This window comes from Pyrgilauda ruficollis, unplaced genomic scaffold, assembly GCF_017590135.1.
Source record: "Pyrgilauda ruficollis isolate IOZ18807 unplaced genomic scaffold, ASM1759013v1 scaffold39, whole genome shotgun sequence".
In the NCBI taxonomy this organism is placed as follows: domain Eukaryota; kingdom Metazoa; phylum Chordata; class Aves; order Passeriformes; family Passeridae; genus Pyrgilauda; species Pyrgilauda ruficollis.
Window position 1 is genome coordinate 6,095,496 of NW_024525378.1, and position 24,775 is coordinate 6,120,270.

The 24,775-nt window shown below is 39.3% G+C and overlaps 2 protein-coding genes across 2 annotated transcripts; both read right to left on the reverse strand.

The window, feature by feature from the left end:
- Positions 1 to 494: 494 nt before the first annotated feature.
- LOC121358484 (arylacetamide deacetylase-like 4) lies at positions 495 to 6,328 on the reverse strand. The gene is made up of 4 exons (XM_041476707.1): positions 6,173 to 6,328; positions 3,547 to 3,763; positions 2,448 to 2,511; positions 495 to 1,272 (listed from the first exon to the last, which is right to left on the reverse strand). Exons 1-4 carry the CDS (start codon positions 6,326 to 6,328, stop codon positions 495 to 497), a joined length of 1,215 nt encoding a protein of 404 aa, XP_041332641.1.
- Positions 6,329 to 10,975: 4,647 nt separating this feature from the next.
- Positions 10,976 to 24,496, reverse strand: LOC121358403 (arylacetamide deacetylase-like 4). Its single transcript, XM_041476561.1, has 4 exons — positions 24,245 to 24,496; positions 13,252 to 13,468; positions 12,464 to 12,527; positions 10,976 to 11,747 (listed from the first exon to the last, which is right to left on the reverse strand). Exons 1-4 carry the CDS (start codon positions 24,494 to 24,496, stop codon positions 10,976 to 10,978), a joined length of 1,305 nt encoding a protein of 434 aa, XP_041332495.1.
- Between the last annotated feature and the right edge of the window lie 279 nt (positions 24,497 to 24,775).

Consider the following 24,775-nt stretch of genomic DNA (forward strand, 5'->3'; position numbering starts at 1 on the left):
TCTCTTCCCTTTCTTTCATTTCTGTCTATGTTTACATTTTTCCTGCTACATTCATTTCTCTTTAAGCTTGTCTCAAATTGAGCTCTCACCAGATACAGGCTTTCTTAAGTCTTTGACCATACTCTTTATGTACCTGTAGATTCACACCTGCCCCAGGTTGTTTTTATATGTGGTTTGTGTTCTAATAGTAGCAGAACTTTACTGAACCTGACCACATTGCAAACCCCATGCTATAAGGATGAGATCTTTAATAGCTACAAGAGAGAACTGAAGAGCTGGCAGAGGAAAGAAATATAAATTCACCTGATTTTGTCTCTCCTGAGAGAAAATTAAGCAAAGACCATAATGCAATCAACTTAGTGGGTAGAAAGAAGACAGATGCAGTGCAGAAATTTAAGGTGATGATTTAAGGAAAGGAAAATTGAGGATTTTTAAAAATACGTTTGTAAGCAGAAAGAGATAGGAATCAGTAAAAGAAAGCAAGAGATGGAATTTTACATCAGTCTTATAAAATTGACTATCTTTTCTAGGCCTTTAGTTCCAGAGCAGAATCGTAGCAGCCTACCAAAAAGTGCTAAGAACAGTGTTCCATGGAACCCCTCTTGCAGATGGCACCAGGTCACTTTTATACCATGGTCCTCCAGTCGTTTCTTGTACAGCAATCCATCATCTCTAAGCACATCAAATTCACAGGTTAAAATGAAAGTCTCAGGAAGCTGAGCAATAACACTGTCTTCAGCCAACAGTGGTGAAAAAACAGGCTCCAACATGGCCTCAGCCACTTCACAGATTTCTTTTGAGGGTAGATATGTAGGAGGTGGTTTGTAACCTCTTGTTTTAAACTCATGAGGGATGTAGTCAGGACTCACCCACTTCTGATATTTCAGTCTCCGATCTTCTGAAATATGGCAACCTTTAAAAAATTCTTTGATGAGGCCCAATTCCACATTAACATATTTCAAGCCAAGAACAAGGGTTCGTTCCTTTAGCAAAATGGGGACTCTCTCATTCTGCTGATAAGAAGGCAAATTGAAGTCCACACACTGCAGAAAAGGATATATTAGGATTTGTGCTCTCAGCTTTGGGAGGTCTCTTCTGTTCACCAGTGCTTGGGCAACAGCAGCAGTGAGTGTCCCTCCACTGCTGTCTCCACAGATGACAACGCGGGAAGGGTCAACGCCATGGTCTTGTGCAGTCCTCAGAAAGTGGATGGCAGCAGTGAGACAGTCCTCAAACTGGGCTGGAAATGGGTGCTCAGGAGCTAAACGATACCTAAATAGGAGTGAAAGTGTTTTAGCACAGTCGTTTCTAGTGAATGGGCCCAATGAAATCTTGTCATTCATTTATTTGTCTCAAAAGACAGGAAAATACTCTGTGATTATAATTGCAGCAATAGAATTCATCCAAATTAGTGCTTTTGATGTATTATTTGCTACTGTTCATGTCTGGGAGAGTCAGTACACTGTTCTAGCTTTGCAAAATATTTCTTTACATATCTTGTAAGTGGCTGAAGGCACATGAGAGTTATTTTGGAATTAGCCGGCAAGGCAAGTGTGTCAATCAGTTATCATTAATTCCAATTAGAAAATGAACATTTAACAACAAATTGTTAGAGAATATGAGCATAGAAAATATGAGCATAAAAATCGATAATGAAAATCTGAAAGGTTTTCAGTGTTCTGGAAGCTGAATTCATTAAACAGAATCAATGAGTTATTGGTTCTTCAAGTATTTTAGGATATAAATAGCAATTAATGCACTTGTAATCAACTCTTTGCCTGAACTTTTAGGCATTGTTTCTTTTAAAAAAGTATTACGGCTCATCAGAGAAATATTTTTAATGGTCATCTCAGGTTGACTGCAAGTTAAATGTGGATTTCCTGCTTCCATTTCTTCATGCAAATGCATCATGCCTGCAAGTATAACTTTCTGAAGAATTTAAGAGTCACAGAAGAGGTTCAAGAGTCAAAGTTCAAGAGTTCAAGAGTCAAGTCAGTCAAGGTTCAAGAGTCAACAGAGTCAAGTGTATAGATTTCTTTGGAGGATGGATATGTCGAGCTTGGTTTGTAACCTCTTGTTTTAAACTCATGAGGTTCTTGTATTTTTCAGAACTTCTAAAATGAGTATTGGTATTCTGGGCAACTGTACTTTCAAGAGAAACAGTTACACTTCAGGCTTTCAGCCTAAGGTGGTTTGAATATGGCTCTAGAAAACAAAAACATCCTCATGTCTTAGTGCTAGGTACAAATTATAAAATTACTGTAATGGATTTCATTTGGAAATAAACAGTTGGGGATTAATTGACTAATTCCTCCTGAGAAGAATTAGTGCTGGTGAATTAGTGCTGGGATCTTTGAGTATAGGTACTGAATGTACTTCACAAGGAGCTTGAGTGCAGTAAAGGCTTGCCAGCCTAGGGTCAGAGAGTCTGGGCTGGGTGCACTCACCCTACACACACCACCACTGAGTTGGTTTTCCTGCAGAAGTAGCGGCACGTTCTTTCGTAGGCCCCTATAAAACAAAACAGTTCACTGCAATTATAACTTGCTTTAAAAATAAATGGAATTAAAATATACTGAAATTCTTATCTCTCTTGCATGGTTAATGCTACACAACATGTGTAGCATGTGGCACGGTCTGATCTGGGCATTGCTCACCATTTCCTTCACCATTCACCCTTCCAGCTGTGAGAATTTTCTGGCCGGTAAGAAACCTAGAATTTAAACCAGTGAATTGTTTTGGTTCCCTCTTTGAAAAGTTACAGACAGCACCACTGCTGCCACTTTTAAAGTGATTCTGAAGGGGAGAAATTGTTTTAAAAAACCCCAAAAAACAAAAAATCTGCTAAACCCAGTACAAGAATATTTCTTGTGCATGAGGCATCATCTCATCTCTTTCCCATTCAAATTCCAAAATGTGTTTTTTCCTTGTTTTTCCACTATAAAGACACACAGCACAATACACACATAAAAGCTTGCACACATTTGTGAACAAAAAATGGGTGCTTTAAATAAGAAATAAAATTCTAATGAGATTTTCTACTTTTCTCATAAGCATAAAGAGGAAGAAAATAGATATTAAAAATGATCAGAGACTATTCTAGATATGCAATCTATATAAAGACAATTTAACATTATGCCTATTGCATGTAAATAAATTGATTCTGCTGTCCTGAATTTTTTTTTAATCTATAATGTTAAACCTACTAACTCTTGTAATTTAAGATATACCAAATCAGATCAGAAACTCTGTGGTGTGTGGTTGTGGAGTGTCCCTCACTGGGGATATTCCAGAGCTTTCTGGACACAATCCTGTGCCCTGTGCTGTGGGATGCTCTGCTGGAGCAGAGAAGTGGGACCAGATGATCCACTGTGGTCCCTTCCCTGACCCATTCTGGATGGAGTTATAGCTCACATTATTTCTGTACTGTGGTTCCTTCCCTGACCCATTCTGCATGTAGTTATAACTCACATTATTTCTGTACTGTGGTTCCTTCCCTGACCCATTCTGGATGTAGTTATAACTCATATTATTTATATTACTTACGGATACTTCCAAACTGGCCAACTCCTCCATGAAAATACAGAATTCCCCTTCTTTGGTTATTGTTTGATGTTTTTAGCTGGTAAATTCTCACTTCAACCCTTTCAAACCTTAAGTCCTTGATAAGAAGACTTGTATCCTTAAATGGTGGTATTGTGTCCATCATAACCCTGAGGAGATGGACCTCTGAGATTATACCTACTTTGTCCAAAAAAGTTGCCTGGTGATAAAAGAAACCACAAGAGACCAAATTAGTGTAAATTTCTATCTCACCTGGAGATTGATAATGAAAAATTTTAAACTCCATGGTCAATTACTCCAAGTAGGAAAACAATCAAACTATTAATAGTAGATAAAAGGTGTCAAATACTTCACCTTGTCAGGTGTTTCAGTAGCCATGTGCCTGAACAAAATACAGAGAGAGTAGTTACAGTATTTTAAACTTTAGCTTTGGATGAATAAACATAGCCAATACTTTTGTTTCCCAAACTCACACTATGTTTAAACTTACAGGGAAAAAAAAAATCCATTGCATCTACCACATCTCTGTCCTCCTGACCAAGAATAGCTTTGAACCCTGGCTTGATCTTCTCACAGCCCACTGATTCTTACTTAAACAGTCGGGCTAAAATTCTGATGTCACTGTGGGCTCATCTACTCCATTGCACCTGCATGGCTTTAAGCTGTTTCACTTGTAGGCTGCTCAAGATGAAAAATATGAGGCAGTATCACTGTATTTCCACTATATTGGATTCAATTTTGCACTACTTCCACAGCAGACATCTCTAATGAGTAATTCAGTTTGTAGTGCTGCCATTATTCATTCATATGCATTTCAATGAAAATTATACATATGAAGGTCTGCACTGCATAGATCTTAAAGAGCTGCCCTTCTGGTTTCCATCTCATATTTCACAGACCTCATGTGGCTCAGTAACATGATCCTGTTAAATTTGGTGTATGTAGCCTGTTTTAGGTCATCTCAAGAGCTGATCCCATATACAGGAAGGATTGTCTTGTGGCAAAGTTATATTCTCACATCAATTCCTTCTATAGAACTCCTCGTCCAAATCCGTGGGAAAAGAACTTTACTTATTTATTCTTCAATTTCCCTCTGGTACTTTCTTTCCTCACACTAATACTTTTGTAACAGTAAAGGTTAAACCTGCAGTTAGCTATATCTGTATGGAATATGGAGTTCATCTCTGTCTTGAAAATACTAAAAAAAGGAGTCCTAGGAGACCTTACCAACCACAATGTTTTGGTATTTCCTTTTGTCCCAGCTGAACACTGGATATACTTGTACACTTTAATTTTCCATGCAGTTTTGACTTCATGGCTTGTCAGCCCTTGAAAGAATTTGGCACAAGTAATTTGCCCAACAGCCATAGCAGGACTACATGCCTTGAACACTACTTGCATTTAAACTTTGGTTTAACCCTCCATTAATCCTTATCTCTCTGCTCCTTTCAGGCAGTGTGTGACAGTGCCAAGGGCCTCTCACTGGCCAGCAGAAAGGATGCAAAATTGTAAGATCAGAAGTTAAAAATCACATTAAATCACCAGTAAATTTCTAAATTCTGCAGTTTCACTTTTAACAAATGAATTACAAAAATAAAACTTCAATGGATAAAGAGTAATCACACAGGTTATACACTGTATAATACTTGTAAGAAAATTGACTTCAATTTCTATCTTATTTTTTCGGTTTGCTGTCAAAGCAGTGTTGAGGCCTGGGTGTGGCACCAGAGACATAGTGAGTCACCTTCTTGGGAGCTCACTGACTTCAAAGAAAACTTATTTAGCAATGGGGCAGGGAAAGAAAGGAAGAATTAACAACATTAGAACATAGAATTGAAGTGAAATGTAATGCACAAGCCAAAGAGACTGAACAGTTTTTTTTTCACAATTTAAACAACTAAAAGAAGCTTAGTCTAGGTATCACAGAAGGGTTTTTTAAGTGACTGGGGCAACAGTTAATTCAGGACAGGATGATTGATGAAGCAGAAAGACAAGTGCATGTCATGTTTTAGTTTTGGAAAGAAACAAGGATGAAAAGCGAGGAAGAATCACAAATGTGCCAAAAACAATGACACAGAAAGTCACTTTAGGTATTACGTGTACTGTCTCAAAGAAGAAAGTTGTTCAGGCATATTGAAAGGCAAATGATGATGAATGTGGCAGCTCTTCAGATGCCTCAGGAGGAGAGTGACAGGGTTGTAGGAGAGAGCTGAGATCACAGACATCGTTTAGCTGCTCACTCTGTAAGCAAGCACAGTGTTATACAGAGCAGAAATTCCACATACACAAGGCAAGTTACCTTCTAAGCCTTCCAGCAGTGCCTTGGGGCAGCAGGCATGAATAGCTAAAACACAGACCGTCAGAAAAAACTGGGAATTGCACAGTCTGCCCGATTTTATTTTTCACAAATATTGCCTTTGGTGCTGTGTAGCAAAGAGGGGAGTCTGTTATGCCCAGCACAGCTGAAGGAATCTGCTTACATCACCTAATAAGTCCAGTTGCATATTTGCAATTTATTTAAACATCGATTCTAAAAAACATCACCAAACCATTATCCCTCTAACAGAAATAGAATTAAAAACTCAAGCTTTAATTAAGTTTAACTTACCAGACCAAGCCCAAAGTTCATGATGTAATGAAGAAGATAAAGCTTTTGGCGCTCACTGATTCCATGAGGAATTTCTGCTTTGGGGTGTTCATAATAGAAAGAAATTGCCACAATAGCAGTCAACACAGTGAGAAAAATGGCCAGGAGAAGTTCCATCTTGCTGTGTTGGTAGGAGCCTGAGAAGGAACCAGCTGTGGCCTCCTCCCCGTTTCTCAGATTTTCAGATTTCTGGCAGTAGAGGCACAGGATTAGCTGGTCTCGTCATGGCTCATAATCCATCGTTTAAAAATGCCAATAGGAAGATGAAAACATGTGGTAACTCAACCATACAATTAGACAGTAACAATTTGTTGTGGGAGAGCCTTGCATAAGTGGTTTTCACATTTGCTGAAACAAGGCTGTGCCCATCACAGCAGAACTTGATTGATCGATCATTGCACTGGCAGTTTGCAGGAAGACAAAAACTTCTTCTGTCTCTCTGGTTTTTGATTACAGGCAAGTTTTGATTATTTGTGAGTTTCTGAGCAGCATTTCTTGGTAATCATCTTCCAAGCTCAGATTCGTGCTTAGTTTGCCTCCATGCCTTACTTTTTCAGACTTTTATTGAAATCAAGGCTCAGTGTCACAGACATGTTTCATCACCTGTGATGGCAGATTTTGGATGCTGCTGCCATTGCACTTTTGAGTCCAGTGGAGCCAGAGGCAGCTGCAGCCTGGTCTGAGAGCTGTTCTTGCCTCATCCTCCTCAATGGTTCTTCTCCTGCAGCAGCAGATTTTTTGTTTGGTTTTTTATTTGCCTCTTGGCAGTGCTGCAGTCTCTGTGTTTCAGGAAGATACTATGTACAGATGTCATTCCAGGTAGAAATGTGATTCCAACTGATGAAAACTAGACTTGAACTTCACGGTGTCAGTGCTAGTAGCACTGACTGGACATCAGCAGCCCATTCTTTTCTGTTGTGAGCTCTAGGATCTTCCTCTGGAGCTAACATATTTTTCCATATACAAAAAATTAGTGATAAGATTTAACCTGAAGCAAAAAATATCTGTAAAGCACAGCTCATGTGATGTCACCTTTGGGAAGAGTGTTTTTAGCAGTCTGCTTAGCCTATGAAGGCAGCAGATTCTCATTCTGAAAAATCACAGTATGGGTAAAGTAAGTGTGTAAATTATTTTATTAAATACTAATACAATAATATAAGGGATGAGCTGACCTTGAATTGTAGAATAAAATGAAACTAAAGACAGAGAACCCCAGGGCTTTGGCATGCATAGTCCACGACCTGCAAAGGAAATGGCTCAGGCTTGATACCTGACTTCAGAAACTGTTTAGAATAAGCAGGATGGGGCTTCACTTTTGAGTCTGGTGTTACACTTTCTGAGAAGCAGCTGATTCCGTGTTCTGTTCTCTCTGTTTCTTCCAAACTGTTTCTTCATTTTATCCAGCAACTCTGTGGATTTCCATTTCCCAATGTCCCCATGCCTCTCCCTCCCAGAAAGTTATTAATATGCTAAGTATAAAATCAGATTCCTTTTTGTTTATCCTTCTCGATAATGGTGTTTGATGTCCATCTCGATAAGGAATTTAGGTGAAAGGCACACTGCTTGGCAATTGGGACACTCTTGAGAAATGGCAGTGAACAGAGGGCTCACCTTTCTTACAACTCAGGCAAGAGAATTGAGAAATATTGTTGCACAAAACAATTGCAGCTCCCTTCTTCAGCATTTAATAGTCAAAGGAATTAATTGGCCTATGCTAAACTCTGCTGTCCCAGTGGGTGAGGTGTGGTCTAAGTACACCTACCAGATTTGGCCCTTCTGGGGATCTAAGAGTGCTCTTGACACCTGTCACAGGTGTCTGTACTGCAGTTCTTCCCACCCATGGTTCTTCTGTGATCTAAACCTTGTTGGTTCCAATTGACCCACAGCTGGTAGGTCTTGGACTCATTTGGGCACATTGACAAGGTCTGGACTTCACAGCAGCCACAGGGGCTCCACACAAAGACTGGATATGCTGGAAGCTGTCAAAGAAATAAACTAGTTGGTTTCTGAAATAATAATGTGCTTTTTCCCTTTGGACATTCCTGGTACAGAGTAGTACTTAATGCTGTGTAAGCTTAGTCTCAGCAATTCACAAACTTGAGGCCCAGGATGGAGAAAACCATTCCCTACATAATCTTTCAAATAAATGTTCTCTCTAGCTTCTGATAATTTTTGACCTTGTCTCTGCTGCTGTGAGATAAAGCAGGGGATAGACCAGGCCAAAGCCCTATTTTCTCCTACACCAGGGACGACACCCTTTCTTATTAATTGTGAAAACAATAATAACAGTGAAAAGCTTAATGTCCAGGCCTGAAATCTTGTCATTCCTTGCTCTTTTTCTGTGATATGGGTGCACATGCAAGGAGAAAGACTGAGCCAGGTGTAGCAGATGTAAAATATTCCCTGCCTCTTGATCATGGTGCTTGATTAGCTAGCAACAGAACGCACTGTAAATGGGAGCCTGAACTGGGATACTGGGAAACATTCCAGAGAAAGTGCTGTGTGACCCAAGAAGCTCCTTTTGGGTTCTGCAGAGCATGAGAACCATGTGGTGCTGGAAGCCTGAACTGAATGGGAGCTGGGCTTGCCAGTCCTCACTCTCTGGCTGCATAATTCCTTGAGGAATGACTTTGGAGTCCAAAATTCTGTAGGTGGTATTGTACTTGATTTTTTTTTTTAATTTGTATGTGAAAATATCATGCATTTGGGACATTTCTTCCTTAGCACACACCTGTCTTTCCAAACCAAGACAGGGGTCTATAAGAATGTTTTCAAACATTCTATCTTCGCAATGCAAGACACATGGCTGATCTGTAATTAATTAAAGCAATTAAAATAAAGTACAGGAAGTTCCATAGAGACAGTTAGATCATTTGATTTCTTAAGGTTTAGAAAATCTGGGAATCATGATTAAACAAAGAATACATTATTTCAGCATTTGCTGTTCTCTGCTTACCCATCTGCACTCAATGGTTATAGCCCATAATTAAAGAGAACTGCGTGATCAAGAGAACTAATAATGCTGCTGACATATTATAAAGCTTAATTTGTTATTATTTGTAGTAAATTAAAGACCAATGGATAAAGGACCATGGAAAAATCTCAGGAGCAGATCAGTGTCAATGTTTGGACATAGACCCATAAATGAGTCATAATTCCAGAGACTGATAAAAGAGAGAAAAGTATTGAGTAGCTGAACTGGCAAGGAGTATAATGCTGCACTGAACTGTGTGTAAAATAGCATAAGATTGTCTGTGACCATCTCATAACTTACAAAATACAAGGTGGAACTGTACAGACCTCCTTAGTTCTGGCACTTGCCAACCTTCTCCAGCTTCTCCAATGTCAATAAACTTCTTGCAACGCTTTTATAGCAGATACAGACTGTTGGCCCAGCTTCAGCTACTAATGTGTGAGCTGGTAACCCAACCTTTGTCTTCGTAACCAAAGCAGATCCTGAATCCTCAAAGAGTGGAACATTTGGAACTATCACATTATTTACCCCTGGAAGCATTTCTTTGTTTGAAGAGCAAATTGCCTGCAACAGGAAAAATGAAACAAATAAACTTTCTATTGTGTCAAGGGTGCATGAAGAAATGTAAATTCATTTTGCTGAGAGGGACTGGAGAATGAGAACCTTTGAGTAGTGACTTGTTGCTGCAGAGATGTAACCCAACTCACCTGTCACCAGCATTCATTTACATGGTGACAACACAGAACATTAAGTTCAATGAATGGGGCAATGAACTGTCTTCTTCCTACTCACAGTTTGCCTGGCAGGGAGGAGACATGTACAAACTCTTTCCACAGTCATGTGTGTACGGATTTTATAAAGGCAAGGTAGTTGCACAACAATTAAACATTTTACAATTCCTAGGCATTGTATGCCCAGCTATTTTGCAATGCAATGGCAATTATTTTTTGCATCTGTGTTTAGCAAGGGTGGATTTCTCCTAATAAGCAATATAACAATTACAGCAAGATAACAATTGACCTCAGATTTTTCTTTGGCTTTGGATATCCACAGAAATTATTTGGCAGGTTCCATGCTATTTACATCCTTTTTCCCCAAAAGCCAGGTAAGCTGAATACAATTAAATGCTGCTCTGAAAGGAACTTTATAGAATATAATTTAGAGGATATTCAGTTATTTTTGAGCAGTTCTCCCTCACTTAATCTCTGTTGCAGTCTCAGGTACCCATCTCATGCACCGTGTGAACTGTACCAACCTGCCTGCCTCCCATTTCCCTTTAAAATCAGGTTTGTAAGTATGCCCAATTCATTCCTTCAGATTTTAAACATAAATGCAACATAAATGCATATTTTAAACATAAATGTCTGTACAGACACTCTGATGGTGATTACTACTCATCCCTGAAGTAGGAAAAGGATCTTCACTCTCCAGAGATATTGCCATGCTGATTTTGGGGGCACTAGGTGTGCATGCATGTGCACATGGCTAATTACTCACACACTGCATGGGATTTTAACTTACACTTTAGAGTGGTTTTTGTTACAAGGAGTTTTTATTCTTTGACATATGAAGAGAACAAAAATTCTTACAATGCAAGAAGACAGCATCAAAGCAAGCTTACAAAAAACCTCTAAACATCACATTTCTAAGCAATAGCAAGTAAAAATCAGAATTCAGCAGACCATGCTAATGTCATAAGTTCTTGCCTTGATTCTAATGGGCTGGTAAATACTAATTTAATTGAATTACACTCTTTCTAAATACCAGTTCACTGTATGCAAGAAAATTATTTAATAGCTTTTTATAAAGTCTACAGCATGGTTCATCACAGTATTTGATGATGGGAAAGAGAAAAAACCATATCCAAAAAACCCCAGTGCACCGTGAAAGCCTTTTTCCACGTGGTGCCAGGTCACGCGTACGTTGTTGTCCTCTAAGCGTTTCTTGTACAACAGCCCTTCATCCCTGAGCACATCGTGCTCACAGGTGACAATACAGGTGTCAGGGACACCACAAATAACAGCATCCTCTGCCAGCAGCGGGGACATCCGGGGTTCAAACAGTTCTTGCACTTCTTCGTGGACTTGAGGTAAAAACAAAGTGGGGAGTGGTGGTTTATAGCCCAGTTTAAACTCATCTGGAATGAAATCTGGACTTATCCATTTCCTATATTTCAAATTTATACTCTCAGGAACATGAGAACCAGCCAGAATTGGTTCCTTCAGGGAGCAGTCCTTGTTGAGGTATTTGAGAATGAAATGGACCGTGCGCTCCCGGGACAGGAAGGCAACGGCAGCATTTTTCTGGTGAGATGGCAGATTGAAGTTCAGTGCTTGCAGATAGGGATAGATCAGCACCTGGGCCCGAATCTTTGGGATATCTGTCCTGTGCCCCAGGTCTTGGCAAACACAGGCGGCGAACGTGCCCCCTGCACTGTCCCCACAAACAACAATCCGAGCGGGGTCCACCCCGTGGGTCTCTGCAGTCTTCAGGAAGTGCACGGTAGCAGTGAGACACTCCAGAACCTGGGCTGGATACTTGTGCTCAGGTGCTAAATGATACCTGAGAAGTAGAAAAAGCAGCTGGTGTTACACATTGGGAGTGTCTCATCTGAGATACATCCCATGCAAAAACTGCCCCAAACCAATATTAATCACAGCATTAATTATATCTAGTTTAAAGTTTTTATATGCTGAAGAAAACCAGAACAACTTTTCCTCCCTTCTCAAAACCAATTCCTCCCAATTTAATAAAATCCTTTAATAGTAAACTTTTTCATGGAAAAATTTGTTGGAAATTAAGGTTTCTTTATACCATCATGTATTTTCCATAATCAAAACATCTTTGTAGGAAACAGTGGTCCATGCTGGTTTTAAAAATACTAAATTTTAGTCTCATTATTTACTCCTTAAAATCATCTCAGATTATTTTAAATAAAAATATTAAATATTAACATATTTAATATATTTAAATATATTCAATACATATTAAAATATTAAAATGCTTATAATTTCTTATTATCAAGCAAAGGTAATGATTTCTGTGGTGATAGTGAGGTACAATGACCAAACCTGTAACTCTGACCTTGGCTCAGGTATTTCCATTGCCATTCCAGGGCATGCACTTGCTCCCCACATAACAGCAGTGTGGGGAAGACAGCACCAGAGCTCAGTTTCTTTTCTTTTCAAAGAAATGTAAGTTCAGGGGTGTGTGGGAGGCAGGGGCAAAGCAGCAGAGTTCTCTAATTCTGGGATTAGTGCTGGTTGAATTTCACTTACCCAACAGACACGACCACTGAATCAGATTTTCTGGCTATGTACCGGCATATTCTTTCATAACTTCCTGAAGAACAAAAGTTGTTGATGTAATTAACAGCTTAGAAAACTTCAGTCAATATTGTCACTTATATTTTTATGACATATTACCACAATATCTTGTCAGCCCCTTGCCTATTTAGTAGTACCCAGATTTTCTTTAGGGTAAAAATAATCTAGACTTTTGCTGATCAGGACTTGCTGTATAATTCATACATTTAGAAGATCACTGATCTGGGTGGAAAATAAGGAATTGTTATGATTTTTACTATTAGAAAATGGGCAGTGGTTTTAAACTGAGAGAGGATAGAATTTGTTTCCATGTAAGGAACACATTTTTATTATAAGGGTGGTAAGGCCCTGGCACAGGTTGCCTGGAGAAGCTGTGGCTGTCCCACCCCTGAAAGTGTCCAAGGCCAGGACTGACAGAGCTTGGAGCAACCTGGGATAGTGAAAGATGTCCCTGCCCATGGCAGGAGGTGAAAGAAGATTGTATTTAAGGTCACTTCCACCCAAATCATTTTGTGATCCCAATGGTTCTATGATAAAGAGTGCTATATCCCATTTAAAAAAAATAATGTAAATACTAAATAAGTGCAGATTAGAGAGTTTAAAAAATTAAAAATAAGCACTAAGTGATTTCTATCTCCAGTCTCGCAAACTAAGCTTCAGTGACTTCTTAGGGTCAGGGGATTTTAAAAACAGGCAGTTAAAAAAGCTAAATCATCACATTTTCTCTTTCAGGTCCTTACTGATGCTTCCGAAAATGCCGCATCCTCCATGGATGAAGACAACTCCTCTCCGTTTGCTGGCAGATGGTTCCCTTGGGAGGTAAATCCTTATGGGTACCCCATCAAAATGAAGATCCTTAATGAAGAGCTGGGAATCCCAGCATGCTGGGAGTCCATCTGTGATCAGCCTGATAAGTGTGTGCTCCTTGATGATACCCAAGTGGTTTAAATTCTCTGCCTAGATAGATAAAAGAGGAAAAAATGAGAAATCACTATAGGGAATACAAGTATTCCCACTTTGTAAAGGCCACAAGCTACTTTTTCCTACACTGTCTTTAGCATAATTGGGTTGGTTAGTCTTTAGGATTCCCACAAATAACTGTCTTTGGGGTTTTGGTTAAAGAAAATGAAGATTTACATCTTCCTTATTGTGGGAAGAATGTTGTAATACTTGTTCCATTAAGTGTGTTATATAAATACCTTCTAGTTCCTGTGATCTGGATTTACCACAAGTAAGAACAGGCATTTGCTCAGGTGTGGAAGCTGGGAGGCCTGAGGCTCCTTTCCTAATGACTGAACAGAAAGAGGCATTTCTTGGGGATAGTTCCAGTTCTGGATGTGTTAAATCATGCTCTGGAGGTGTCTGTTCCTCTCCATGATAAACTGTACTTCAGATGCCTCAATTAAAATATTTAAGGTTAGGTGAAATGAAAATGTCACTCTCATGACAGGATTATTATACTGGGGGAATAAAGCACAGGATTATCATACTGGGGGAAAAAAGCACAGGCCAGTCTGTGGGCAAGACTGGATGACTTAACGGTGTTGGGTCATCTCCCTGCCATGGGGTCAGTGAGAACAAGCTGTAAGACAACCATTGTGTCTATGATCATTGCTGAGGGGCTGCTGGCCCAAGTGAGGAACTAATGAAAATGGTTCTGAACCTTATTTCCTCCTCCATTAGTAAAACCACTGCCTTTTTCAAGATCTCACAGCCATTCATAAATGAGCCTGCGGTCAGTTTTTACACCTAATCAGCAAAAAAACCAAATATTCTGAAGACAAGGAAGGTTTGTTAAATAGCCTCATCCAAGGCCAGTCAACTGCTGATAATTCAGACAGTCTAAAGATCACACTGAAATCCTCCTTTGAACACATTTTGTAATGGATGTATTTCCTGTTAGAACAACATTTCCCTTCCTATTACATAGTGATTTAAATGCCCTTGTGGACTACTGCAATTCATTCTTCTGTAATGATGACAGTCATCACAAGCCATTTGCAAATTGTATTGTTGTTCTTTTCAAAGCCACAGAAGTCTCTGTATCAATTCCTTACAAACTGAAGACACGCTTGTGTAAATTGTATTTTTCAACCTGTGTATCAGAGATTCTTTCTTTCTTATAATCTAAACCAGTCTGCAATAAACAAATTGGGTGAGGAGTAATAAAAGAAATCACCATGAGGCATGGAAGAGGGAGAAAACCAGTCAGAAACAAAGATGGGAATCCAGAGATTATCTGGAGTTTTTTCATAACACTCTGCCAATGCCAGGAGTGCTTAGGGTAGTTTAAGAGACAAATGGATGGCCACAGTTCTTGCCTTGGATTTGAAAAAGCACATTTTAAAGTATCACAGCAAAGGGGAAAGCTACTTTAAGACCAGTGCAATGGTGGCAGAAACCACAGGGTGAATCTAATCTTCTCCAAACAGCAATTTTCAAAACTCTCATGACTCTTAAGTCAGTCCTTCTGTCAGAGTTATGGTTTTGGAATGTGTGAAGTTGGCAGAATTTCCATTTAATCTCATTTGAATTTTCTAACATCCTTGAGATTTTTTAGGGCTTTCAAATGACAGTAATATATATGATAAACTTGTTATCAGAGCATCCTATCTAAATATCCTTGCCTTGTCTTAGGAGTTCCTGACATCACAGAGGCATCTCCAAATTCACTGTCAGGAAGGAGAAGAGGGAATTTGGTATGTACTCTGTCAAGAAACTTAATCAATAATTAGGAAATACTTCAGAACCTATAGCAATACATTAAAAACCTAAAAGGTTTGAATATTTCTAGACAGATGTGATCAGTGTTAGTAGGTGAAATTTATTACATAAACCAGGTCCTAAAATGCTAATATGTGTATGAAAAAGAGTATGTCAGCTTTTCTTGTGAAACAGTCTTTGAAAAACCATTTGCTGGAATACCTAAATTCTGACACAAACTGGTTTTTTATGTGGAAGGTCATATGGGGACCAGATTTTTACTTGAAAATAATTACAAAATCACATACCAAAAGCAGCAAGACCCACTCAATGTGAGCTTCATGGACTTTAGGACTACATCAGAGAGTCTTTCTGTCAGTCACTCTGAAGTGTGCTTTTCCAACCACAATAATTATCGTCAAAGCTTCCTCACACAGTGCAATATGCACAGTTAGTCTGAACATAGATCAGTCTGAGTAGTTTAAAACAAAAGCCAGGAGGCTTCCTCTCATCTCTTCCATGTTACATGATCTCTTCATGACAGGGGACAGATGCAGCAGGAGCATCATTTATGTACCTTCTGCTTGAAGGTAAACACTTATCTGGTGCTGCAGCTTTTCTAAGACATTGCAGGTAGGGTGGAAGAAGAAAGCAAAAGCCTGTCTTGTATTGTGGAAAAAGAGGTTTTTACAGGAGCATCATTTATGTACCTTCTGCTACACACTTATCTTGTGCTGCAGCTTTTCTAAGACGTTGCAAGTAGGGTGGAAGAAGAGAGCAAAAGCCTGTCTTGTATTGTGGAAAAAGAGGTTTTTACAGGAGCATACATCACTGGCATAGTGGTGGCACAGCTCTGTGGCACAGGAAGAGCAGCATTCATCAGGATGAGCAGGATAAGTTAATTGCACACGTCATACACAAAGCATTTTAAAATACACATACGCAAAATATATTTAAAATATTTAAAATAACAGACACAAAGCACTTAAAAAGAAACCTGTGAAGTCATTACTGTGAGGGCTGCTCCTCTGAGCAAAAACATAAACCAGGAATGCACCCAAAGTACCAGTCGATGCCTAAAGGCTTTTGAGAGAAAAATAGGTGAGTAGGTTGATTCAGTGCATAGCAAGTGGTGAAATACATCTTAAAAGCTATTCAGAAAAGGATCCTGAAGTTTAGGGAATGTATTATTAATGAAGAGAACATATGCACTTATTCCTTAACAGACACTTAAAAGCTGTATAAATGGGTTAAAAGTATCACCTGAAAGAATCTTTTCACCCACCAAGCAGCGAAATTAGAGAATTTAATAGCATTGTCCTATTATAATATTACTGTCATACTATTATATTAAGTTTATATATAACGTAACACAAAGAGCAGTATGAAATATGCAAGGACAGCATTCTGTCATGGCAGCCAAGGCAGAAAAGTATCACTGGAGAATCAGGGACAACCACTGGATTTGGTGAATGTTGCTGTGTAAGTTCAAGCAACCCACTTAAGTCTTTTAATAGATTGTAATGGCCCAAATCAGCTCTCAGGATGTGGGGCCAAGTTCCTGTGTTCTTTCTGTATAACTGGGGATTAGAGAATTGAGGTGAGCTTCATACAAACATCAAAGAAACCACTCCAATTTTCCTGCAGGCTTTCTTTTGACATGTTACGTGCCAGACATGACAGGGCTTAGGCTGCTCCTACATACTCCTGTTGCCTACTTTGAAAGCTTTTTGGGTGAAAGCTGTTTCTTTCTGTGATGGCAAAGCCCACAGCACAGTGAGTCTGGCTTCCAGGTGCTTAGATAAGAGGTGACAACAGGCCTAAACCTGCTTTGGCAGGAGGTTCAATTAGATGACTTCTGGAGGTGTCTTCCAATCTACCTGATTCTATGGTATTTAACTAGTATTCTGTAATTCAGTCACTGCAGAATAAGAACAGAAACAAGGGTAAGAAAATTACTGCAAATAGCTCAGAATTTAGGAAACTGCCTTACATATATCAGAGTGCACTTAGACATAGCAATTCAGGTTATTATTATTCATGTAAATTATGAACAGCCCTCCTGTCATCCACAGAACCAGTCATTTCATTATGGAAATACACAATTGCAGCATAAGAATGGATATCTCAGTGTTGAAAGAACTCACCTCATCCTGGCTGCTTTATATATGATAATAGAAACCAAATCAACCTTTGGCCTTTAAATCTGTGTTACTGTGTGCTTCCCATTACATATAGTTGTAGTATTTGTAGATGCATGTCTTCATACTTAGGTCTTTCCTTTTCTGAAAATCCCAGTATCCCAGGGCATGAAACTCACCAGAATTTCCATCAGAGTGTACATACAGTGATAAAGGCGAAGCTTTGCTGGCTGGTCAATATCAGAAGGAATCTCTCCCTTGAAGAAATTATTATCAGTTGCAATTAAAACCAGCAATACAAAAGCAACTAAAATTCCTGCTATTAAAACCAGAATATAATAGGATTCCATTGTTCTTTGGTGGGAATAATTAGACACTGTTTGATATGATTCTGTCAGTATTTATATCCTCCAGACTGATTGCACGGAGACGTCATCTGCATATCATTTGCATACAGATTCCCCCTGCCCTTCTCCTGTAGGCAGGGCTGGCAGGTGCTGGAAGCCTGCAAACATCCGGCTGTGACAACTGCACTTGGTATGGTTCAAGCTCATACATAGCACAGTCACTTCCAGGAAACACCTTTCTTTTGTATATTACAGAATTGCAAATGGGTTTCTTTTTTATCTGCTTTATGGGTCTGGAAAGTTCTCTGGGATGTTTTGCAAGTGTACCATTGAGTGTCTCAGAGCCTAAAGAAGAGTGGCTGCTCTGGACTACAGTCTCCATGGTCAGGAATTGTAGTGGTTTTGCTCTTGGAATAGGACTGAAGGATGATTCCAAGGCTTTTTGCTTAGTGCTGATCTTTTCCCCTGCTCGCTTGCTGAGGCAGACAGCTGGCCAGAACAGTTAGAACAGGCATTCTGAACTCAGTCTCCAGGAATTTTGCTTTTGGAGATCCACATAGACCTCTCAGTTATTTGCCAGCCTGAGTGAGCAGCAAGGGGCTCTGGGGTCACCAATGGTGCTGTGCTAGCACAGGGAAACTTCTCCTTGACTTGGAGAATTTTGGCCCTAACCCTCTGCGCTGATTCTTTCTAAAGAAAAGATTTTGATATCTTTACAACTCCATATTTTGCTGTGTTTTCCAAGACGATTCTGTGTTATCCATGATTGTAATTCAGGTGTGACCAGAGCATATAATATCCAAAAGCTTGCACCAAAGGAGGTGATGACAGTGCAGGAATGAGTCACCAAGTGTAACTTTGTGTATTTCTGTCCACAATGTGACTGGACAAGACTTGTTTGGGTAAGATTAAAAAACAAACAAGCATTAGCTCAGCTTGACATAAGCAATACAACCTGTGCTTATCCTCTGAACACTGAAACATTTCTTTATCCCCACTAATTACCCCAATACCTCATTTAAAAACCCTTATAAAAGCTTGTGATCATGGCAATAGAGAGAAGTACTCCTTTTCATGAGCCACAGGATTCTGCATTTGGCTAACCAACCTGTAATGAACTTCCTCAGAGAGATCTTCACTGAAAAAGGTGAGTCCTTTCTACATTTTCTTGCACACTTTAAAAAAGCAGACAAAATATATCTGCTTAGAAAAATCCCATTTATACAAAATATGTGTTATAGCTAAGAGCAAGAAACTTCAATGTGAATTAGTCAGTGGGGTAAAAAAATATTTGGCTGTGTGGAATGAGTAAACAAGATGAGTCATAAGAGATAAAATACCGGATGATGAGTGACCAGACTGGATGCTTAAGGGAAAAGGTCTAATCCTTAACTTCAGAGGAGGTCAGCAAGAAGATTGAATTATGTGGTTTTAAATTAAGAAAGAATGATAGATAGATAGATAGATAGATAGATAGATAGATAGATAGGCAGATAGACAGACAGAGATAGATAGATAGATAGATAGATGATAGATGATAGAGAGATAGATAGATACAGATAGACATAGATAGATGATAGATAGATATAGATAGATAGATAGATAGATAGATGATAGATAGATAGAAAGAAAGAAAAGGTGTTAAGGACAAGAAGATAATGAAATCTATTTAAGCAATAACGTGGAATTCTCAGTTTAACTCAGCAGGCCTGGACCTTGTCATCACAGTCATCTTTCCAATTCTGATGCAAATGAACTGACTAAGCTGGGTAATAAATGATCTCTTCCATTGCTGAGGTGCAGGGCACTTCACTGAGCCTCTCCCAACCCTACTCCATCCAAACCTGTCAGGCTACACTAAACTGAATGATTTTTTAAAAACAAAACAACATAAACTAAAGCAAAAATTAACACTACTTTTACATTCTGTGAGGTAATATCTAGGTTGGGGTTTATTGATTTTAGTGTGATCTTATTTCCCCACATCAGTTCATACACCTGACCTATCCTAGCCTCCCAGTCAAAATTGTTTGCCTTTGACAGCACCATTCTCTTCCTAACATTCCTGTTCTTTTTCATATCCTTTGTAAAACTGTCAAGTTTGAAGAAGCTTCAGACAGTTAGAGGCCCTGAATTATTTCATCTCAGTAAATATTAGTGAACCTCTCCCTCTGAAAAGAAGTTACAGCTGCATGTAAGGAATTCTTTTAAAAAGACATTGTTAGAAGGAATTCAGGGAATATTTTATCCTGAGATTTCCTTTCTAAGCTAGTTTACAAGTTACCAGTGCAAACTTGTTACAGGCATTAGCTTGCTTTCAGTTTGTGTCAAAATTGATGTCACATTGGTTTAGTAGGATTTCAGGACTTTTCTCTAATTTTAAGAGCCTTAAAGACATAATTCTTCTGTTTCCCCAGTTCCTTGTATGTCTTAGAAGTTTTGTCAGGACTGAGGAGTTAGTCAGAAGGAATGGGTAAATATTCACTGGCCTAAAAGTCAGTAAAGGCACCAAAGAGAAGGTAAGACGAGTCAATCAGGTTAACAAACATGATCACTCCATTCCTGTTCACGTGGGGTATTTTTGCGTTGTTCTCTCTTGAAGCAGCCTAAGATGTTGAGAGATCTGGCTTCTAATCACAGATAGGTGAGGAAAACCAAGTGCAGTTACAACAAATGACAAATTCTAACATGTATGAAAACAACTCAGCAAGTGGAACAAGTACCACATAGGTGAGATTGCATCCCTTTGAATTCTAGAGAGCCCCTGTGAGCACTGTGTAAACTTCTGCTTATAAAGACAATTATTTTTACATCTGAGTCTAGAAAGGGATGTTACCTAGAATTTAGACTTACTCAGTAAGACATTTTTATATCTTTACCCATGACACTGCTTTGTTGTAAGACTCTGGGAAAGCCCTAAGACATCAAAATGCAGCTTTTTGTAAAAGGCCTGACGCAGTCTTTGCTGTCAGGCTGGATGTTAACCAGAAACCCATTTCCTTTGAGCTTAGTCCATGGCAGAACTTAGAAGGCAACAGTATCAGACTCTTAATAGCATATAGAAGGACAGTGTGAAATCACAGAACGACTGGGACACATTTCAAATGGAAAATGTGAACACAAGGGAAAAATGAAATCAAGAAGCACAAAAATTTAGCTCTTGATTTATCCAAATCTGACAGCAGTACTTCATCTAACAAAAACCAGATCAGCTTGGCAAAAGATTTTCTTATTTTAAAGGAGCTTTAAGTTTTATTCTGTGATCATGATAGATTGTCTATGATAAAAACCCCTCCACTGATGTAAAAAAATTGAATTACTTGCCACCGTAGTCACACAGCCTTTCTATTGTGGAACTGCTGCTCTGTGTTCCCAGGTTTGCACTGTATATATCTGAGTGGGGCTTTTTAAGTTGAAAACACAGAATTGTTAGCCCAAAGGGCTTTCAGAAGTGCCTCAAGCATAGTTTTAATTTCCAGCTCATTTTCCTTTTGAAAGTTCTTGCAGTTTAGCAACCTCATTTGTACAAACAACCTTCCAAGGCTGGTAGAAACTTGGCTGCAAAGGCTCTGTGAGCACAGTTCTGCCTATAAATACAGGTTCAACATGAACTGTGAGCATTCAGACACTGCCTGAGCCTCTTCAGAGATCCAGGTAACATCATTCTGCAAAAATGGAGCTTTGTCATGTAAGTGATGTGTATAGAGAGTGTATCAACTTGTTTTGGAGGTAAATGTGCTTTTCACTGCTGTTTTTTCCTTCAAGCCACCACACGTCAGAAAAAATCGGTTTTTATGACTCTTATTGAGAATATGAGTAAATCCACACTAAGTACAGTCCAAAAGCTACACAAGTACAAACCCAGAAATCCAAACCAACAAATGGAAGCCAAAACTGGCTTGAGTTACCACTGAAATACATTACACAGAATCATAGAATATCCCAAGTTGGAACATATCCATAAGGATCATCAAAGTTCGACTCCTGGCCCTGCACAGGACCACCCGAAGAATCCCACTGTGTGCCAGACAGCCTGACTACCTTCTTGCTCTCATAAACTGGAATAAACATAGTTAAAAGTGCCATGAAAATGGATTTAAAAAGTTGTTGTGTTGGTTGTTTTTTCAGTTTGTGCTTTGTTGTGAGTGTCTGTGTAAGAAACAACTGCTGAAAATGCAAAATTAATTCTGAAGATGATGCAATTTCACAGAATTAACAGGCCTGCTTATGGAATGTTTCAGGGCACTGGTTCAGGACTTCTGAGTGGAAACACGGGTGGGATTCACTTTGGGCCAGCCTGGGACTGATAATTAGAGAGAAGGCAGTGATGGGACAGATCCTTGTTACCCTCACAAAGGTGTGTGCTGAGCACCCCTTTGTACCTGCAGCAGGGAAAACACCTTGGACAATCAGCCCCGTGTGAAAGTGTACTTTAGGGAGTCTCACTAACAGAGATGGACTTTGTGAGTAAAAGTTCATGTTGGTTTTGTAAAGGTGACAGTTTGGAAAAGGACATCTTGCCAAGCAAGAGTGCAGTGGTTGCTGTACAAAAATCAGGTGAAATTCCAGAACATTCCTTATTTTTCCCTTTTCAGAGCAGAACTGCAATTAAAAGGGAAATACCTCTAAAGTTCTAATGCTCTCACATACGGACATCTTGCCAAGAAAGAGTGCAGTGGTTGCTGTACAAAAATCAGGTGAAATTCCAGAATATTCCTTTTTTTTTCCCCTTTTCAGAGTAGAACTGCAATTAAAAGGGAAATACCTGTAAAGTTCTAATGCTCTCACATATAGTATGTGTAGTATTTAAAGCTATTTGACTTTTTGGTTAAATCACATGAATTTTAAAATAACTTGCATGTAGTTTTTATTTACTACATGCAAGATGCACTAACTTCAGTTTTACTATAAATCTGCTTCTGCTTCTTGTTTTTGTAGGTTTGTACAATGTAGCATCTACTAGTTTTCACTGCTTCAAGGTAAATCTAAAGCAGTAAAGAAGTAAAATAGTTCATACTTCAATGAAATTTGAAGAGCTGGTTAGGAAAATGTTATATATCTAGAACTGTTTTTTAATTCCCAATCCAAATTTGGTAGCAACTTTGTACATAGGTCAAAATCACAATGAATAAAAAAATCTCTTCAAACACATATTTAGATTATTATTCAAGCTGGAAATAGACACATGAAATAAATGCCCACAAGATTATTCCATTCCCCCTGGCTTCAAAGGACCTGCAAATGTTTTACATTCATAATTAATTTTCTTTTAAATCTAAACAAGTTAACTCTGCAATATTGATGAGTTTTCTATTTTAAATGTGTCCGTGGTGCTTTAAGCACAAAGAGACTGAACTCAGGAATCAAAAAAACCCAAATATACTTCGATGGAGTTCACATCCTTTCATTTTCAACACGGCTCCTTATTTCCGTACCGAAGTTGTTATATTTGTTCCCAGTCCAGACACTGAGTCATTCCTGTCTAAGCCAGACACTGGGTTCTCTGGGTAATTTCTCTCTCCCTTCCAGAGCTGTTGTACTGAGAGGAAAATTGCAATGCCAGGTGCCTCCCCGAGCTGCATTTCTAGAGGTATTACTGTAAAAACACACCAAGGTGCTAAATGCTGCCAACAGGCCACGGAAATTCTCTGCTTGGCTCAGATGCAGCTGAGTTAGGGAACACTCACTGATTCTGTACAGACACTTTCCAGTTAGGATGCTTCATCCTCTCTTCAAAACCCTCTCCTGACACTATGATTATGCTGTGACAGTCATATGGCTTATTTCATATGAGGTAACCTGACAATTAAAGGTAAAAATTGTGCAAGTTTCTCTTCTCAATTTTATTTCTTTTTTTCCTTCCCTTAAAACTTTTGTGGAACTTTTAAAGAGATGAAATTCAATGATTTAGGTATTTTTCATATTTTTTATCAAAAAATCTATGTGTGATAGAGCTGTTGAATGTGGAGGGCACCAGAAACTTGGCTGCCCTTTTTTCTGCCAACAAAAAAACCCTGAACATTCTGTTCCCACGTGGCCACTTTGAATGTCTGCTTTCAAAAATACCTGTTTGATTCCAAAGAAGAAAAGTGAGTTCATTTTTAAAAGGGATTTGGCGTCCAAACTCACCTCTCTCTCTCACAGATTCTTAGATTCAAATGTCCATTGAGGTGATGTTTTAGTAACTAGAGATGTGAGAAGTTTGAGAATGTTTTTAAGTGCAGTTTTCCCTTGATTCCAGTGTTTACCTCTAGATGGCTTCCCAGGATAGTGCATCTGGCTCCAGACCTGAGTGAACTTGTGGACTTGGATTCATTTTGATGAATCCTAGTGATACCTGCAGATATAAACCTGAATTTCTTTCCAGCCCAGCTGTGAAGACAGCCCTGTGAGGTTTGATATCCTTGAGATCTTTTGATCTCCTCAAAGCTTTGCATTTCAGGTTAATTCTGATTTCTGCCACAGCTCCTGGCTGGGCATCAATGTGCAGTTACAGCCTCCTCAGAAAAGCTTCATCTGTACAACCTGAAATCAGAACTTACCTGTCTAATGATGAACAGTGCAAACAGCCAGGGAGACCTGCTGTAATCACACTCTGCCCTTTCCCCTATTACAGGAGTTTGAAGGAGACCTTCTGGGTATGCCCTTATCACCGGACAAAAAAGTCTTGGAAGAAACCACCCTTTTTTGAAGGGTGAGTCTCCCTCTGTCAATTCAAGGCTGCCTTTTTCACTGCCCACTGCTAAATCTCCAGTTCTCAGCAATGCAAGCATCTTCCAGCATGGAAAATCCATGACGTATCACGTTATCCAGAAAAACACTGCTCCAGAGGTACTAGATATTGATGGTCATCAGCCTAGGCTGGGTTCAGCTGGTGATCTAGGGCTGCAAGCAGCTTTGCCCTCCACACACCAGCTGATCTTGGGCAAGCAGCTCCCTGTCAAAGCTCTGTGTGGCACAGATGGCTCCCTTGAACTCAGCCTCAGCCCTGATTCTTCCTGGACCTGCTTTTCCCTGGGCTCAGGTCAGACCAGGGCACCTTTCTGGTGCGTGTAGGTGAGGGAGGACGCAGG

What these genes read in the sequence shown, in the direction of transcription:
- LOC121358484 (XM_041476707.1), bottom strand. Translation starts at nt 6,328, where the DNA reads ATGGAACTTCTCCTGGCCATTTTTCTCACTGTGTTGACTGCTATTGTG. An exon ending in TGAACTTTGGGCTTGGTCTG is followed by an intron (nt 3,764 to 6,172) that starts GTAAGTTAAACT and finishes TTTTATCACCAG; the next exon opens with GCAACTTTTTTGGACAAAGT. An exon ending in TGGCCAGTTTGGAAGTATCC is followed by an intron (nt 2,512 to 3,546) that starts GTAAGTAATATA and finishes TTTGTTTTATAG; the next exon opens with GGGCCTACGAAAGAACGTGC.
- LOC121358403 (XM_041476561.1), bottom strand. Translation starts at nt 24,496, where the DNA reads ATGGATTTTCCATGCTGGAAGATGCTTGCATTGCTGAGAACTGGAGAT. An exon ending in CACTGTTCATCATTAGACAG is followed by an intron (nt 13,469 to 24,244) that starts GTAAGTTCTGAT and finishes TTATCTATCTAG; the next exon opens with GCAGAGAATTTAAACCACTT. An exon ending in CGGCATTTTCGGAAGCATCA is followed by an intron (nt 12,528 to 13,251) that starts GTAAGGACCTGA and finishes TTTGTTCTTCAG; the next exon opens with GAAGTTATGAAAGAATATGC.